This window comes from Salvelinus fontinalis, unplaced genomic scaffold (assembly GCF_029448725.1).
Source record: "Salvelinus fontinalis isolate EN_2023a unplaced genomic scaffold, ASM2944872v1 scaffold_0491, whole genome shotgun sequence".
In the NCBI taxonomy this organism is placed as follows: Eukaryota; Metazoa; Chordata; class Actinopteri; order Salmoniformes; family Salmonidae; genus Salvelinus; species Salvelinus fontinalis.
In genome coordinates this window covers 93,236-111,694 of record NW_026600700.1, presented here as the reverse complement: position 1 = coordinate 111,694, position 18,459 = coordinate 93,236, and the positions used below count along the sequence as shown (strand labels likewise).

The window sequence follows — 18,459 nt, the reverse complement described above, 5'->3', positions numbered from 1 at the left end:
GCTCTCACTATTCAACCCCCCCCTCTTCCCCTCTCTAGCTCTCACTATTCACCCCCCCCTCTTCCCCTCACTAGCTCTCACTATTCAACCCCCCCCTCTTCCCCTCTCTAGCTCTCACTATTCAACCCACCCTTCCCCTCACTAGCTCTCACTATTCATCCCCCCCCTCTTCCCCTCACTAGCTCTCACTATTCAACCCCCCCCCCCTCTTCCCCTCACTAGTTCTCACTATTCAATCCCCCCCCCTCTTCCCCTCACTAGCTCTCACTATTCAACCCCCCCTCCCTCTTCCCCTCACTAGCGCTCACTATTCAACCCCCCCTCCCTCTTCCCCTCACTAGCGCTCACTATTCAACCCCCCCTCCCTCTTCCCCTCACTAGCGCTCACTATTCAACCCCCCCTCCCTCTTCCCCTCACTAGCTCTCACTATTCAACCCCCCCTCCCTCTTCCCCTCACTAGCGCTCACTATTCAACCCCCCCTCTTCCCCTCACTAGCTCTCACTATTCACTCCCCCCTCTTCCCCTCACTAGCTCTCACTACTCAACCCCCCACCCCCCTCTTCCCCTCACTAGCTCTCACTATTCAACCCCCCCCCCCTCTTCCCCTCAGTACCTGGGGGGTTGAGGCTTGGGGCCAGTTTACCAGTCAGCCTGGGGGGTTGAGGCTTGGGGCCAGTTTACCAGTCAGCCTGGGGGGTTGAGGCTTGGGGCCAGTTTACCAGTCAGCCTGGGGGGCTGAGGCTTGGGGGGTTGAGGCTTGGGGACAGTTTACCAGTCAGCCTGGGGGGCTGAGGCTTGGGGACAGTTTACCAGTCAGCCTGGGGGTTGAGGCTTGGGGACAGTTTACCAGTCAGCCTGGGGGGCTGAGGCTTGGGGACAGTTTACCACTCAGCCTGGGGGGGCTGAGGCTTGGGGACAGTTTACCAGTCAGCCTGGGGGGCTGAGGCTTGGGGCCAGTTTACCAGTCAGCCTGGGGGGCTGAGGCTTGGGGACAGTTTACCAGTCAGCCTGGGGGGCTGAGGCTTGGGGCCAGTTTACCAGTCAGCCTGGGGGGCTGAGGCTTGGGGACAGTTTACCAGTCAGCCTGGGGGGCTGAGGCTTGGGGACAGTTTACCAGTCAGCCTGGGGGGGCTGAGGCTTGGGGACAGTTTACCAGTCAGCCTGGGGGGCTGAGGCTTGGGGACAGTTTACCAGTCAGCCTGGGGGGCTGAGGCTTGGGGACAGTTTACCAGTCAGCCTGGGGGGTTGAGGCTTGGGGCCAGTTTACCAGTCAGCCTGGGGGGCTGAGGCTTGGGGGGTTGAGGCTTGGGGACAGTTTACCAGTCAGCCTGGGGGGCTGAGGCTTGGGGACAGTTTACCAGTCAGCCTGGGGGGGCTGAGGCTTGGGGCCAGTTTACCAGTCAGCCTGGGGGGCTGAGTCTTGGGGCCAGTTTACCAGTCAGCCTGGGGGGGTTGAGGCTTGGGGACAGTTTACCAGTCAGCCTGGGGGGGCTGAGTCTTGGGGCCAGTTTACCAGTCAGCCTGGGGGGCTGAGGCTTGGGGCCAGTTTACCAGTCAGCCTGGGGGGCTGAGGCTTGGGGACAGTTTACCACTCAGCCTGGGGGGGCTGAGGCTTGGGGACAGTTTACCAGTCAGCCTGGGGGGCTGAGGGGTCCTATTCAGACAACATGCCTGCTGTGTGTGTGAAGAGGAGAAAGATCCATTGGTATATGTAGCTTTTGAAGAAGCTTCGTTGATGCATTAGCACATTGTATATACCTATACTGTATCTAGAGATTGAGTAGTTACATTTAATCCATCAGAAACTGCACCATCAAAACTGCATCAAACACCTGCACTGTGACAGTAAAATAAAATAGTAACATTTAGATCGATATTCCATCAATATTCCATTTGGTCATAGAGACTATACAGGCTAATGTTTTACCAGACAAGCAGAATGCCTAACCTTGGATAGCCTGTTAGACCTGTTAGGCCTGTTAGACCTGAGACCATGAGACAACAGTGAGGCAGCACTGAGACAGCAGAGAGACAGCCCCACCATAGGCCAGCCTGGGACCAGCTGCAGGGTGTTAGTACTAGCACTGTCAGAGTACAAGCCTTCCACTGCACCTGTCCTCTAACATTCAGCTCTGCATCGTCATAAATATAGTCATATGTTCGAGTTAGGTCTCAGAACAGTCATTTAGCTTTACATTTGGATTAGGTCTCAGAATAGTCATTTAGCTTTACATTAGAATTAGGTCTCAGAATAGTCATTTAGCTTTACATTAGAGTTAGGTCTCAGAATAGTCATTTAGCTTTACATTAGAGTTAGGTCTCAGAATAGTCATTTAGCTTTACATTAGAGTTAGGTCTCAGAATAGTCATTTAGCTTTACATTAGAGTTAGGTCTCAGAATAGTCATTTAGCTTTACATTAGAGTTAGGTCTCAGAATAGTCATTTAGCTTTACATTGGAGTTAGGTCTCAAGCCACTGAAACTGACTAAATGAATGTGTATGAAGTCCCTCAACACCTCTTGCTACTTCAGTAAGGCACAGGCAGCTCAGCTCCAAACTCAATAGGACTGCTGTGAAATTAGACACCAAATATCTTATTCATTACAGTTAAATACAGTTGTTTCTACACCAAAGCAGAGTCATAACATACCCTTGTTCAAACGTGTATGCATGTACAAATCAAATCAAGTTTATTTTATATAGCCCTTCGTACATCAGCTAATATCTCGAAGTGCTGTACAGAAACCCAGCCTAAAACCCCAAACAGCAAGCAATGCAGGTGTAGAAGCACCTGCATTGCAAGACCAATACAAGTGAAGACTTTGTGTTGCATACATGTATTGCATTACAATGCATGATTAATTCAACAAGCTCTCAGTCTCACATCAGAATTAGATGTTAATAAAATGTCGAAGTTGTTCCAAACATCACATTTCGAAGTGTTTGGTTACTTCTCTGTGTCAATCCAATGATACGTTTAGGCATTTACTCCCAATTCTTAAGGTTAGGCATTAACTCAAAGGATAAAGTAAGATTTAAGGTTTGAGATAGGCTTAAAACAAAAATATACAAAATAACGTTCAATCGCTGGATTAAAATATAACGTTCTATCGCTGGATTAAAATATAACGTTCTATCGCTGGATTAAAATATAACGTTCTATCGCTGGATTAAAATATAACGTTCTATCGCTGGATTAAAATATAACGTTCTATCGCTGGATTAAAATATAACGTTCTATCGCTGGATTAAAATATAACGTTCTATCGCTGGATTAAAATATAACGCTCTATCGCTGGATTAAAATATAACGTTCTATCGCTGGATTAAAATATAACGTTCTATCGCTGGATTAAAATAAAACGTTCTATCGCTGGATTAAAAATAACGTTCTATCGCTGGATTAAAAATAACGTTCTATCGCTGGATTAAAATATAACGTTCTATCGCTGGATTAAAAAATAACGTTCTATCGCTGGATTAAAATATAACGTTCTATCGCTGGATTAAAATATAACGTTCTATCGCTGGATTAAAATATAACGTTCTATCGCTGGATTAAAATATAACGTTCTATCGCTGGATTAAAAATAACGTTCTATCGCTGGATTAAAATATAACGTTCTATCGCTGGATTAAAATATAACGTTCTATCGCTGGATTAAAATATAACGTTCTATCGCTGGATTAAAAAATAACGTTCTATAGCTGGATTCGAACACGCAACCTTCAGCTGGAACCAGATGCTTACACACATCTGCTTCTGCATCCGCAAACCAATTTTTAGAGGAACAGCACTAACTGTTGCCCCAAATGACCGGTTTTCCGCGTCATCTCCCGAAGTCTCCAGAACATGGATGGCTAACGAATCCTGACTTGTACCACCGGTGGCCTGTCTGGATTAATTGACATATTGAGATCCAATTAAATATTTAACCTTTATTGGTCCGAAGAATATACGAATGTTAAATTGCAATCTATCCTCATAAAAGGAGCATCTTGGTATATTTTGTTGAATATGTATAATAACTCCATGATACAGACACGGCCATGGCGAGACGAACATTGTGTAAATTGTTTCCCAGTCTCAGTAGTGGGAAGTGATGTTGAAGCGAGGTTGTCCTGTACTGCTCTCCCAGTGTTCTGGCTGCGTCATTAATCAACCAGAGAAATTATGAAGTGACAGCTTAATGAATTGAATGTTAAAGAAACTGGAAACTCAAGTTAACGATGCATTTAACAAGACTCAACAATTATTACAGTAGCGCAACGATAGGTCCACTCTCTCGGGATATACAGACCTATCCACTCAAATGCATACATTTATAAGAGCATGAGTTCAAGTTGACAAAAAATAAACGTTTCCCCCCCTCAGAAACATCGCAAACTTGCAGATAAATATTCTGACATGTTATTTCTATGCATTGTTTTATTTTAAAGTGAAACAGATATGACACGCAGTATAAACGCTAATCCATTACTTCCAGGGCAGTTCAGGTGATTAATGCGAGTCATGAGTGATGCTGTCTGAATAAGATACGTGCATTTGTCTTCATTTATATAGTAAGATTAAAGCCATTATTCACTTTATGATAAGACGGATAGATAATGATCTATTATCATTTACATTTAAACTCCAATGAACTACTGCCAACCAACCTCACATCCAATAGGCCTGTTACCATATTGTTGTACGTTAAAGTCCACTTCATAACAATCACATACCGCTCTACATTAAATGGACGCCGTCTGTCACAGAAGAGGGCTCTCTTTTTTTAAACGCTAAACCAGAATGAACCTTTGAGCAGCCTTCGTTTCGATCTAAAAGCATTACACTGGGTCATCTAAATATTTCATAGGGACGTGATAACACAAGCAGAATAATGAAAATGGATACGGAGAGGCCACCTGGACAATACAGTTTACTGCACACGTCCATCAAACGGCCCTGTCTTTTCCATTGTGCAACACATGAGTACTGCAAAGCCCAAGTTTTAGATGATCTAAAGTGGTTAAATAGATTTTACATTAATAACCAGACAAACAGTATGGGTTATGAAATCAAAAACACGAGGTCAGTTTTAGATGTCATTATTCGTAATAAAAAATTGGAAAACTAAAATATCAATGAGGGCAAAGGTAGATTAATTTGAAAGAACCCCCAGGTGTGTGTGTGTGTGTGTGTGTGTGTGTGTGTGTGTGTGTGTGTGTGTGTGTGTGTGTGTGTGTGTGTGTGTGTGTGTGTGTGTGTGTGTGTGTGTGTGTGTGTGTGTGTGTGTGTGTGTGTGTGTGTGTGTGTGTGTGTGTGTGTGTGTGTGAGTGTGTGCGTGCGTGCGTGAATACCTCCAGTTTCTCAAATCAAAGGAAACATCTTGTCAAAACCAAGTGATGTATAATTTGCCCCAAAACAAGAACGACCTACAGCTCAATATTTAGTTTAAAATGGATTTAGCCTTGGCTTGTTTTATCCAGTTGATTTCGTTGAGATTAAAATGGATTTAGCCTTGGCTTGTTTTATCCAGTTGATTTCGTTGAGATTAAAATCTATTTTGCAATATATTTGAACAATGTCTTTGTTTTTTTATTAAACGCACACAAAAAGTTTGAATAATGATAATTGAATAATTAAGTTTGAATAATTAAGTCTGGCTTCTGGTGTCATTTCCAGTTTAATGCAAATGAAAAGTCCTGTCAGGTCGGTATCGTCCTCTGACCTGGCGCTCATGTTCCCGGTAAATGTTAAATGTGACTGTTTTGGTCTGAGGTGTCACACTAATTCAATTGATCGACAGAACACTCTGTTTATAAACTCTACAAGAAACTTGCCTCATACAGTTTTAACTTAATTTGAGCACAGGTTCTTTCATCTGTAGATGTGCGGTAATTATGCTGTGGGAGCCTGTGATATTGTGTTGGTGGGTCTCGAGGTAGCCATCCATCACCCTCCTCGAGCTGTCACCCAGGGCTTGGCGTTCCAGCTGGGAACAGAGGAGAACATCATCATTAATTTGTGTGTGACCCCCGGGCTATTCATGAACCCAGGCTTCTCTAAGCAAGTCAGCACACCGTGGAACCCGTCTCTGCCCCACCCAGCTGAGACCCAGACCCACCCCGGCCCCAGAGAAGACCCACCCCGGTCCCAGAGAAGACCCACCCCGGCCCCAGAGAAGACCCACCCCGGCCCCAGAGAAGACCCACCCCGGCCCCAGAGAAGACCCACCCCGGCCCCAGAGAAGACCCACCCCGGTCCCAGAGAAGACCCACCCCGGCCCCAGAGAAGACCCACCCCGGCCCCAGAGAAGACCTTAAAGTAGGCCCAGACCCACATCACACCCCCAGCCCTCTGACACTCCACACATTAAAGTTATTGAAGAAACGACTTCCAGCTTTAAACTGGGAAATTAACGGAGAGCAAACTCGGACTCTGTCATTTTGCCAAGAGGAGAAAAACACGAGAGGGAAATTCTGAAACTGTGATACAACATAATTTTTATCTTCAGAAATGTAATCGTTTTATGAAGATGAAGTTGAACGTAATTGCAGTGGCATTTATCGAAATCAATGTTAATTGGTGTTGACCAAATAATGACCAAATCTCAAGGGAACCAAGTGAAGATGGGGCCATGATGAGATCAAATAACACTTTAAAGTTCAGCATATGTGTATTATTGGCAAAGCTGTTAAAATACTACAAATCTCCCGTGTTTGTTTTATGAACTATCCACATTGAAATAGTCTCCATATGTATATGTTCATTAACGGACTATATAAGTACTAACGGGAGTAATTATAATTACAATCTAACGTGTTCCTCCTGTTTCACATGTTAAATTGCTCCTATTAGATCGACATCGAGATAAGGAACGGCATATTCATATCATGGCTTCATTGATTCATTGAATTGCAATCCGATGAAATCGCAAAGTCTTTGTCCCGCTCCCTGTTCGATGTTTATCCCCAGAAATGCATCTTGAAGTTACAGTCTAGACACCGAGTGGGTTTCTGCTGACGTCAGAGGCACTGCTGTTTAAAACAACCGGCGTCAGGGCTGAGGTGTTTTATACTACTGCTTTTAACAAAGCAAAAATATGTATTTCTGACATCAAAGTCATCCGTCTGGACAAATATATTTCACTGTCTTAATTCATTTGCAGATTGTAAGAGTTAAAAAGACCAGGGGAAAAGAGAGGGCGCATTTTGGAGAGTCGTTTTGGGGGCATTTGAACAAATGAAACATGGTAGTGTGGCTCGCCCTATAAGCCTCCTGCCTACTGCCTGTACTTACCTATCAATTGGTACATTGAAACAGTGCAAGGCTACGTTACTATAGCGAGGAGACCGGCAGGCTCGCTTTATCTCCGGATAGTGGGACCTCTCTACAATGTCATATCCACAATTCGGATATCCCTACTCCTCTGCACCACAAGTAAGTTACCTTCTCGCGTATCAACTGAATATTCGGTCAGATTTCATCACTATTGATTCTTATTTTGATTAAATGTTGATCATGTGATTCACTTTCAACAAGAAAGGAGACAGCATTGTATCTTAATGCACTGTATCGGAATTGTATTATGTTACCGTAAATGGCTCGTGATACCTGCTCTTTGAACGGTAAAGGTAAGGAGGGTAACCCGAACCACACGCAGTCCGACCTATGGTGAACTGATTTCTACCAGATAATAGCCTCGGAACGTCTGTTTTCCATCTGATATCCCGCATGCCGACGTGTTTTGTGGACGTGCGGTGCTGTTGTGTCCGGGACTGGATAGATTATCCAACTGGTGGCTTTTTGGCAATCATCCATAACACGTCTTTTGGGAAAACGCATTTGGGGATTCTGGAAAAATGTTACATAATTATAAAGTGTTGTTTTACAATTAGCCTAATCAATACTACTAATTCACGGTATTCTATTTTTTTTTTTTAAATCCCACTGTGCGTTGTAAATAAATTGTTATTTTCTTGCTTTTCAGTTCCTCATGACATCCAACTCTTTGACAACTTGCTGCGAGTCAAGCGGCAGAAGCATCGCTGACTCCAGGGTGACAGCCTCCGCTCAGACGCCGGTCTACTGCCCAGTGTACGAGAGCCGGTTGTTGGCCACCGCCAGGCACGAGTTGAGCTCCGCAGCTGCTCTGGGGGTGTATGGGAACCCGTACCCCGGGAGTCAAGGCTATGGAAATTACATTACTTATGGAACCGACGCGTCCGCTTTCTACTCGCTGGTATGGTTCCTATAATATAGTATCATAATAATACTACTCATCTCTCTATGGCAGTGACGCTGTATGTATAGCATGTAGCCTACAGTCACAGAGCTGCATCTATATAGCATGTAGCCTACAGTCACAGAGCTGTGTCTATATAGCCTATAGCCTACAGTCACAGAGCTGCATCTATATAGCATGTAGCCTACAGTCACAGAGCTGTGTCTATATAGCCTATAGCCTACAGTCACAGAGCTGCATCTATATAGAATGTAGCCTACAGTCACAGAGCTGTATCTATATAGCATGTAGCCTACAGTCACAGAGCTGTGGTTATATAGCCTTTAGCCTACAGTCACAGAGCTGTATCTATATAGCCTATAGCCTACAGTCACAGCTCTGTATCTATATAGCCTGTAGCCTACAGTCACAGAGCTGCATCTATATAGCCTATAGCCTACAGTCACAGAGCTGCATCTATATAGCCTATAGCCTATAGTCACAGAGCTGTATCTACTGTATATAGCCTATAGCCTACAGTCACAGAGCTGTGTCTATATAGCCTTTAGCCTACAGTCACAGAGCTGTATCTATATAGCCTATAGCCTACAGTCACAGAGCTGTGTCTATATAGCCTATAGCCTACAGTCACAGAGCTGTATCTATAGCATGTAGCCTACAGTCACAGAGCTGCATCTATATAGCATGTAGCCTACAGTCACAGAGCTGTATCTTTATAGCCTATAGCCTACAGTCACAGAGCTGCATCTATATAGCATGTAGCCTACAGTCACAGAGCTGTGTCTATATAGCATGTAGCCTACAGTCACAGAGCTGCATCTATATAGCATGTAGCCTACAGTCACAGAGCTGCATCTATATAGCATGTAGCCTACAGTCACAGAGCTGCATCTATATAGCATGTAGCCTACAGTCACAGAGCTGTGTCTATATAGCATGTAGCCTACAGTCACAGAGCTGCATCTATATAGCATTTAGCCTATAGTCACAGAGCTGTGTCTACTGTATATAGCATATAGCCTACAGTCACAGAGCTGTATCTATATAGCCTATAGCCTACAGTCACAGAGCTGTATCTATATAGCCTGTAGCCTACAGTCACAGAGCTGTATCTATATAGCCTTTAGCCTACAGTCACAGAGCTGTATCTATATAGCCTATATCTTCCAGTCACAGAGCTGTGTCTATATAGCCTATATCTTCCAGTCACAGAGCTGTATCTATATAGCCTTTAGCCTACAGTCACAGAGCTGTGTCTAGATAGCCTTTAGCCTACAGTCACAGAGCTGTATCTATATAGCCTATATCTTCCAGTCACAGCTCTGTGTCTATATAGCCTTTAGCCTACAGTCACAGAGCTGTGTCTAGATAGCCTTTAGCCTACAGTCACAGAGCTGTATCTATATAGCCTTTAGCCTACAGTCACAGAGCTGTGTCTATATAGCCTTTAGCCTACAGTCACAGAGCTGTATCTATATAGCCTTTAGCCTACAGTCACAGAGCTGTATCTATATAGCCTATATCTTCCAGTCACAGCTCTGTATCTATATAGCCTATAGCCTACAGTCACAGCTCTGTATCTATATAGCCTATATCTTCCAGTCACAGCTCTGTATCTATATAGCCTTTAGCCTACAGTCACAGAGCTGTATCTATATAGCCTTTAGCCTACAGTCACAGAGCTGTATCTACTGTACATAGCCTATAGCCTACAGTCACAGAGCTGTATCTACTGTATATAGCCTATAGCCTACAGTCACAGAGCTGTATCTACTGTATATAGCCTATAGCCTACAGTCACAGAGCTGTATCTACTGTATATAGCCTATAGCCTACAGTCACAGAGCTGTATCTACTGTATATAGCCTATAGCCTACAGTCACAGAGCTGTATCTATATAGCCTTTAGCCTACAGTCACAGAGCTGTATCTATATAGCCTATATCTTCCAGTCACAGCTCTGTATCTATATAGCCTTTAGCCTACAGTCACAGAGCTGTATCTATATAGCCTTTAGCCTACAGTCACAGAGCTGTATCTACTGTATATAGCCTATAGCCTACAGTCACAGAGCTGTATCTACTGTATATAGCCTTTAGCCTACAGTCACAGAGCTGTATCTACTGTATATAGCCTATAGCCTACAGTCACAGAGCTGTATCTATATAGCATTTAGCCTACAGTCACAGAGCTGTATCTATATAGCCTATATCTTCCAGTCACAGCTCTGTGTCTATATAGCCTTTAGCCTACAGTCACAGAGCTGTATCTATATAGCCTTTAGCCTACAGTCACAGAGCTGTATCTACTGTATATAGCCTATAGCCTACAGTCACAGAGCTGTATCTATATAGCCTTTAGCCTACAGTCACAGAGCTGTGTCTACTGTATATAGCCTATAGCCTACAGTCACAGAGCTGTATCTATATAGCCTTTAGCCTACAGTCACAGAGCTGTATCTATATAGCCTATATCTTCCAGTCACAGCTCTGTATCTATATAGCCTTTAGCCTACAGTCACAGAGCTGTATCTATAGCATGTAGCCTACAGTCACAGAGCTGTGTCTATATAGCCTTTAGCCTACAGTCACAGCTCTGTATCTATATAACATATAGTCTCAAGTCACAGGACGCCGCTTTACGCACACGGTCTGACTTTTCTTGATGCACAAAACCTGTCTTCACGGTGAAACAACTGCAGACAATGACTGAATAGCCAAGTGCAACTTTTAATGACAAAGTTGAGTTTGGCAAGTGATAGTGTCAGGTGAAAATATGCACTGTAACCTGCAATATGCCACCTATGTTAAGAATGGATTTGTTTAATGTTTCTGCAACTTCTACTGCAGTGTGCTCGATTATGTCTCTGTCATTGTTTCCCTGTATTCATTAGTTAGAATGCCTAGAATAACACAGATATAACTTGACTTTGTTATTTACCAACATGTTTAGTTACTGTTATTGTGTTTGTATTGAAATGGGAACACAAGACTTTATGAGTGAAATTATTAAAAAACAGTATACATGTTATTAAGAAAAAGTATACATGTTAATAAGAAACAGTATACATGTTATTAAGAAACAGTATACATGTTATTAAGAAACAGTATACATGTTAATAAGAAACAGTATACATGTTAATAAGAAACAGTATACATGTTAATGAGAAACAGTATACATGTTATTAAGAAACAGTATACATGTTAATAAGAAACAGTATACATGTTATTAAGAAACAGTATACATGTTATTAAGAAACAGTATACATGTTATTAAGAAACAGTATACATGTTAATAAGAAACAGTATACATGTTATTAAGAAACAGTATACATGTTATTAAGAAACAGTACACATGTTATTAAGAAACAGTATACACGTTATTAAGAAACAGTATACATGTTAATAAGAAACAGTATACATGTTGTTATATATATATGTTATATATATAAGTATAACAGTCCATTAATGTCAATAGTGTCACGTTTTCCTGACTGACAGTCTGTCTTGTTGCAGGGGACATTCGATACCAAAGATGCAACAGCGCCCGCGCATGCAGGGATTACCCAGGCTGCAGCTTACTACCCCATTGACCCCACTCTGGGACATTATCAATACGACAGGTATGGTTACTATCATAATAATAATAGTGGACAACCCATTGACCCCACTCTGGGACATTATCAATACGACAGGTATGGTTACTATGATAATAATAATAGTGGACTACCCCTATGACCGTCCTCTGCACAGTACTAATATGACAGGTATGGTTAACATATTAATATTATAATCATAAGATTCACCATAATAGTCATAATCATAATAATAACAATAATGATAACAGTAATAATAATAACAATGATAATAATAATAATCCAATTATTAATAATAATAATAATAATAATGATGATAGTAATAACATTCATAATAATAACATTCATAATAATAATGATGATAGTAATAACATTCATAATAATAACATTCATAATAATAACATTCATAATAATAATGATGATAGTAATAACATTCATAATAATAACATTCATAATAATAACATTCATAGTAATAATGATGATAGTAATAACATTCATAATAATAACATTCATAATAATAATGATGATAGTAATAACATTCATAATAATAACATTCATAGTAATAACATTCATAATAATAACATTCATAATAATAACATTCATAATAATAACATTCATAATAATAACATTCATAATAATAATGATGATAGTAATAACATTCATAATAATAACATTCATAATAATAACATTCATAATAATAACATTCATAATAATAACATTCATAATAATAACATTCATAATAATAATGATCATAATAATAATGATGATAGTAATAACATTCATAATAATAATATTAATAATAATAACATTCATATTAATAACATTCATAATAATAACATTCATAGTAATAACATTCATAATAATAATGATGATAATAATAACATTCATAATAATAATGATGATAATAATAACATTCATAATAATAACATTCATAATAATAACATTCATAATAATAACATTCATAATAATAATGATGATAGTAATAACATTCATAGTAATAATATAGGGGTAATGTAATATGTTGTATTATCTGTGTGATCCTACTCTGCACAGTACCAATATGAATTAGCAACAATACACACATAATTATATTCTGTCAAATGGTAGCCCATTTCCCAATCCTTCATATGTGTGTTCACTGACATAAGTCACCTTACCTCTAAGTTAACAACTATTAGAAAACGCTCTGTCTGTTACAGTACTGGCTTCCAAATGGTCTGGGAATAACATGCCTGGTCAAATTCATAGGATTAGTTGATGAGTTGCCAAACTTGAAACTGTTCTTATTGAAGTGTATAATAGGCTTCCATGAACTCCACTAGAGGAGTCGGACATGGTTATATCCCTGGGCTTAGCCTCCAGGAGGACACAGAGTGCTGAATATTACACTAATGCTTAAGGCCCTTTCACCAGGGGCTGCATCATTACACTCAATCAGACAATTCTCCAGTCTGCTTGCCCCAGTCTTCTGGATGGAGAGACAGCTAGCTTAGCAGCACTCTGTGTTTACTCACCTAGCAGTCAGTCTTCTGGATGGAGAGACAGCTAGCTTAGTGGTGCTCTGTGTTTACTCACCTAGCAGTCAGTCTTCTGGATGGAGAGACAGCTAGCTTAGTGGTGCTCTGTGTTTACTCACCTAGCAGTCAGTCTTCTGGATGGAGAGACAGCTAGCTTAGTGGTGCTCTGTGTTTACTCACCTAGCAGTCAGTCTTCTGGATGGAGAGACAGCTAGCCTAGCGGTGCTCTGTGTTTATTCACCTAGCAGTCAGTCTTCTGGATGGAGAGACAGCTAGCCTAGCGGTGCTCTGTGTTTACTCACCTAACAGTCAGTCTTCTGGATGGAGAGACAGCTAGCCTAGCGGTGCTCTGTGTTTACTCACCTAGCAGTCAGTCTTCTGGATGGAGAGACAGCTAGCCTAGCACTGTCCTGTGTTTACTCACCTAACAGTCAGTCTTCTGGATGGAGAGACAGCTAGCCTAGCGGTGCTCTGTGTTTACTCACCTAACAGTCAGTCTTCTGGATGGAGAGACAGCTAGCCTAGCGCTGTCCTGTGTTTACTCACCTAGCAGTCAGTCTTCTGGATGAAGAGACAGCTAGCCTAGCGGTGCTCTGTGTTTATTCACCTAGCAGTCAGTATTCTGGATGGAGAGACAGCTAGCCTAGCGGTGCTCTGTGTTTATTCACCTAGCAGTCAGTATTCTGGATGGAGAGACAGCTAGCCTAGCGGTGCTCTGTGTTTACTCACCTAGCAGTCAGTCTTCTGGATGGAGAGACAGCTAGCCTAGCGGTGCTCTGTGTTTACTCACCTAGCAGTCAGTCTTCTGGATGGAGAGACAGCTAGCCTAGCGGTGCTCTGTGTTTACTCACCTAGCAGTCAGTCTTCTGGATGGAGAGACAGCTAGCCTAGCGCTGTCCTGTGTTTACTCACCTAGCAGGGCTGGAGCTCACTCATATAGGGACATTATTCATTTGTAAAAGCTCCCCTTAGGTGTGTTGGGCTGCAGTGTACTGCTGGATGAATCAACACTATGCATTTCTAATGGACGGGACACAAGGAGTGGTTATCTTACCTCTCTTCTGCTACAGGACCCTGTATATAGATATATAGGCCTACTGTTACAAAGAGACACTGTTATAACTCTACATCTTCACTACTAGATATGGCTGTATGGACGGAGGGACCAGGAGGAAGAACGCCACCCGGGAGACGACCAGCACGCTGAAGGCCTGGCTACAGGAGCACAGGAAGAACCCCTACCCCACCAAGGGAGAGAAGATCATGTTGGCCATCATTACTAAGATGACCCTGACGCAGGTGTCCACCTGGTTCGCCAACGCCAGGAGGAGGCTGAAGAAGGAGAACAAGATGACGTGGCCTCCGAGGAACAAGTGTTCTGATGAGAAGAGATATGATGAGGATGATGAGGCGTCTCAGGAGGAGAACGATGATGGTCAGTCCAGGTTCTTTATGTAACAAATTAACAGTGTTCTAGTCCTGGTTCTTTATATAACACACTAACAGGTGAATAGTCCTGGTTCTTTATATAACACACTAACAGGTGAATAGTCCTGGTTCTTTATATAACACATTAACAGGTTAACAGTTCTGGTTCTTTAATTTTATTTTTAACTAGGCAAGTCAGTGAGGAACAAATTCTTATTTACAATGACGGCCTAGGATCAGTGGGTTAACTGCCTTGTTCAGGGGCAGAATGACAGATATTTACCTTGTCAGCTCGGGGATTCAATCTAGCAACCTTTCGGTTACTGGCCCAACGCTCTAACCACTAGGCTACCTGCTGCAGTTTATGCAACACATTACCAGTGGAATAGTCCTTTACCAGAGTTTATGCAACACATTACCAGTGGAATAGTCCTTTACCAGAGTTTATGCAACACATTACCAGTGGAATAGTCCTTTACCAGAGTTTATGCAACACATTACCAGTGGAATAGTCCTTTACCAGAGTTTATGCAACACATTACCAGTGGAATAGTCCTTTACCAGAGTTTATGCAACACATTACCAGTGGAATAGTCCTTTACCAGAGTTTATGCAACACATTACCAGTGGAATAGTCCTTTACCAGAGGAAGTATGAACCTAAATGCATCATGGAAATGGCCTAATGGCCTAATGGAAATGAAACAACTTCGGGCTGCTTTAGGATGTTTTTTTTAGATACATCAAAAAGTGAACTCAAAAGCTTGTATGCACAAGATACACATACATCTAGTTACCACAATGTTACAATGTTATTCCCCATTTATTCTGCTGTGATGTAAAGTGCTATGAAAGTGCATGGACATCTACCTCAACGTCTTTGACTAGGCACATCTGATAGGCCTAAGCCCGTTGCAATAATGTGATGCTAAATGCTTCAATGATATTTGACAGTGATACTTTCATTACAGTTTGTATTCCCGTCTTATCGCTGATGTCTCGTGTCTGTTCATTTCCAGAGAAAGATAAGGATCTCGCGCTGAGTGACCTGGACGACTTCGACATGATAGAATCAGAGAGCTCGGAGTGCGAGCTCAAACACCGGTACCTCATGAACACTCACATGACGACCACTGACTGTCCCAACGACCATCTGAAGGACACATCTTTAAAGATCAGCATACCCGTGTCCCTGGGCGGGGAGCAGCAGCTCAGTAAAACCTCACCAGAGGGCTGCGACAGGCGGCAGGGGAAAGCTTGCTACCAACAACAGATACTGGACGGCAAACCACGGATTTGGTCGTTGGCTCAGACGGCCACGTCTCTGAACCAGGCGGAGTACCCGTCCTGTATGTTGAGGTGTCAGCCTCAGCCGGGCCTGCCCGCCTCTCCGGCCGCCCCCTCCCCTATCACGGTTCTAGACAGACGGCAGGACTCTCCCGTTACAACTCTCAGAAACTGGGTGGATGGGGTTTTCCACGACCCGTTGTTCAGGCACAGTACTTTGAACCAGGCCCTGACCAACACCACGGTGTCGTGGACTACGACCACCAAGGGTTCGATACTAGAGACCGGCGCTCTGGAACGTCCTGTTGGGAGCGTCAAAGGACTTCCGTCTCTGCAGCACCAAGACTCCACGAAGGACAATATGACTTTCTCTAAAACTGTCAACAAACACTTCTGCTCTTAACACACCAAACCTGCTTTAGTTTATTCTTCTGTGGGGGCGACTTTTTTTTTGGTTGCAAGGATATATTTCTGTAATAATATTGGCATTTCACTGGTGAAACTTCCAAACGGGATTCTTTTGAGCGTATTGCTATTTCGTTAAAAAAGCACGTAGGCCTGCCTCCAATCTAATGTATCTAAATGTATAACTGACACTTAACATTAGAAATATGTTTTTTTTTTACATTATTCTTTTTCTTATAGCATGCAGATGTTAATCATTTCTATTAAACATTCTTTAAAAAGCAGCCGTCATTAATCGATGGTTTGTGAGTATCACTGATGAAAGGAAAAAAGTCACAAATCACCAGTTCTCCTAAAATTGAAGGAGTGTGTTTCAAGTTTGTTCCCAAATAAAACGTCGGTTTCTGATGAGATTGTGTTCAGATTGCGTCAATGCTGGTCGCTGTCCAATGAGCTGAAATTATAGCCTATAACGTTTTAGAATTTGTGATAACAAAATTATCTTTGTCTTCATTGCCTTGTCTTTAGCTTATCCTATATTTTTATTTGCTTTTGTCGCCGTTGAGATCGCCCGAATTAGAGAAATACAATGTTTACCATATCTTTCTGGCAAGAGTTGCTTTATAGGCCTATTCACAAGGACCTATTTCTTCAAACACGCAGAATTCAAGCCAATAATGACTGACAGTACATAAAACGTTATGTTTTTTAAAGCTGTTAAATCTATAATCATAAATATAGTTTTTGAGTCAGTCAACGTCTCCTCTCTCACAGTGACAGGGGGTTGAGAGAGAGAGAGAGACTTCAACATTAATTCCAGCTGGCGGGAGATATTGCTTATTACTCCGCCATAAATAGCCTATAATTGGGATATATTCCTTCATAGCTCGGTCAGACTATCGATCTCCACTCCTCCTGATAATATGATGGAGACATCTAAACCTGATCTTTGATCTCTGATCCAGCTGGAAGAGGGCTCACTTATTCCACGTGGCCGCTAATATTGGCAACAGCCGAGATCATCTGGAGTCAGGTTTTCCTCCAGACACGAACCCCTCAGTGCTCTCCAGCCGCCTGCTGAAGGGCTTCACCACAACACACGTCTTGGAGTGAAAAGGGCAACGGAACCTGAATTAGTTGTTCTAGATAAAAGGGCAGAAATAAAGAGTGGAGGGTACTTGACAGTAATGGCCTGTGTGAGCTCCTGGGGGACAGCGGGCCTGAGAGGGAAAGAGAGCTCCTCCGAGAGAAAGCTGCTCTGAGAGAGATGAGGCGTTTTAATGTGAAGCCAAACGATTGAGATCTTCCCTGGAACCAGTAGAACAGAGCTGCCGGCTGGACAAAGTCTTTATCCTGTCTGGATGTTTTTATTTGTTCTGCCAGACCACTTTCACCTTCAGCGCCATATTGATATTGTAGCAGGATAGAGAAGTTGACGTTATACCGAAACACAACAGGCATTTACAATTCAATAGCAACTGAAATACAAGAGACGGTCATATGACTTGGTGGCAACATTTAATAAGCATGTTATTCCTTTTATTGTAGGGCCTAAAACAGGTGTGACGTCTTCATTTCGACGAGCACATGGGAAACAAGATGCTGTCGAGATTTGGGTCAAATATAAACATACAAAAATAGGCTACAGATTTTACCATTGGTCACCGATAAACTGAAAAGATCAATTTATATTTGTAAGAGAATAATATTGAGAACAATTCTAGTGAACTTTTTCCACCAAAGGGGCTATTTCCCTTTTCTATTTGAGCAGAAAGAGAGAGCGAGAGAAGTGTTTTTTTAACAGGCAGACCAAATCATTCATCCGTAGCGAATTCAAACACACAGAGGAGCGAAGGGTAAATTAGCAGCGCTGCTTTCTACATAGAGACCAACTAAAAGTGTAATCAGCGACGCGTTGCTTTTCATTAAGCGGGTTTGACAGGAGCATATTCCCGCTTCGACAGGGGAGCAGGACCCAGGAAATAAACTACTGTC

The 18,459-nt window shown here is 42.2% G+C and overlaps 1 protein-coding gene across 1 annotated transcript; it reads left to right on the top strand.

The window, feature by feature from the left end:
* The first annotated feature begins 7,064 nt into the window (after positions 1 to 7,064).
* On the top strand, positions 7,065 to 16,854 carry LOC129846253 (iroquois-class homeodomain protein irx-4-like). Its single transcript, XM_055914262.1, is given in 5 exon segments — positions 7,065 to 7,429; positions 7,980 to 8,231; positions 11,749 to 11,855; positions 14,488 to 14,813; positions 15,792 to 16,854. Coding segments are annotated over 5 exon segments (1,401 nt in total). The 5' UTR covers positions 7,065 to 7,384; the 3' UTR covers positions 16,463 to 16,854.
* The last annotated feature ends 1,605 nt before the right edge of the window (positions 16,855 to 18,459 follow it).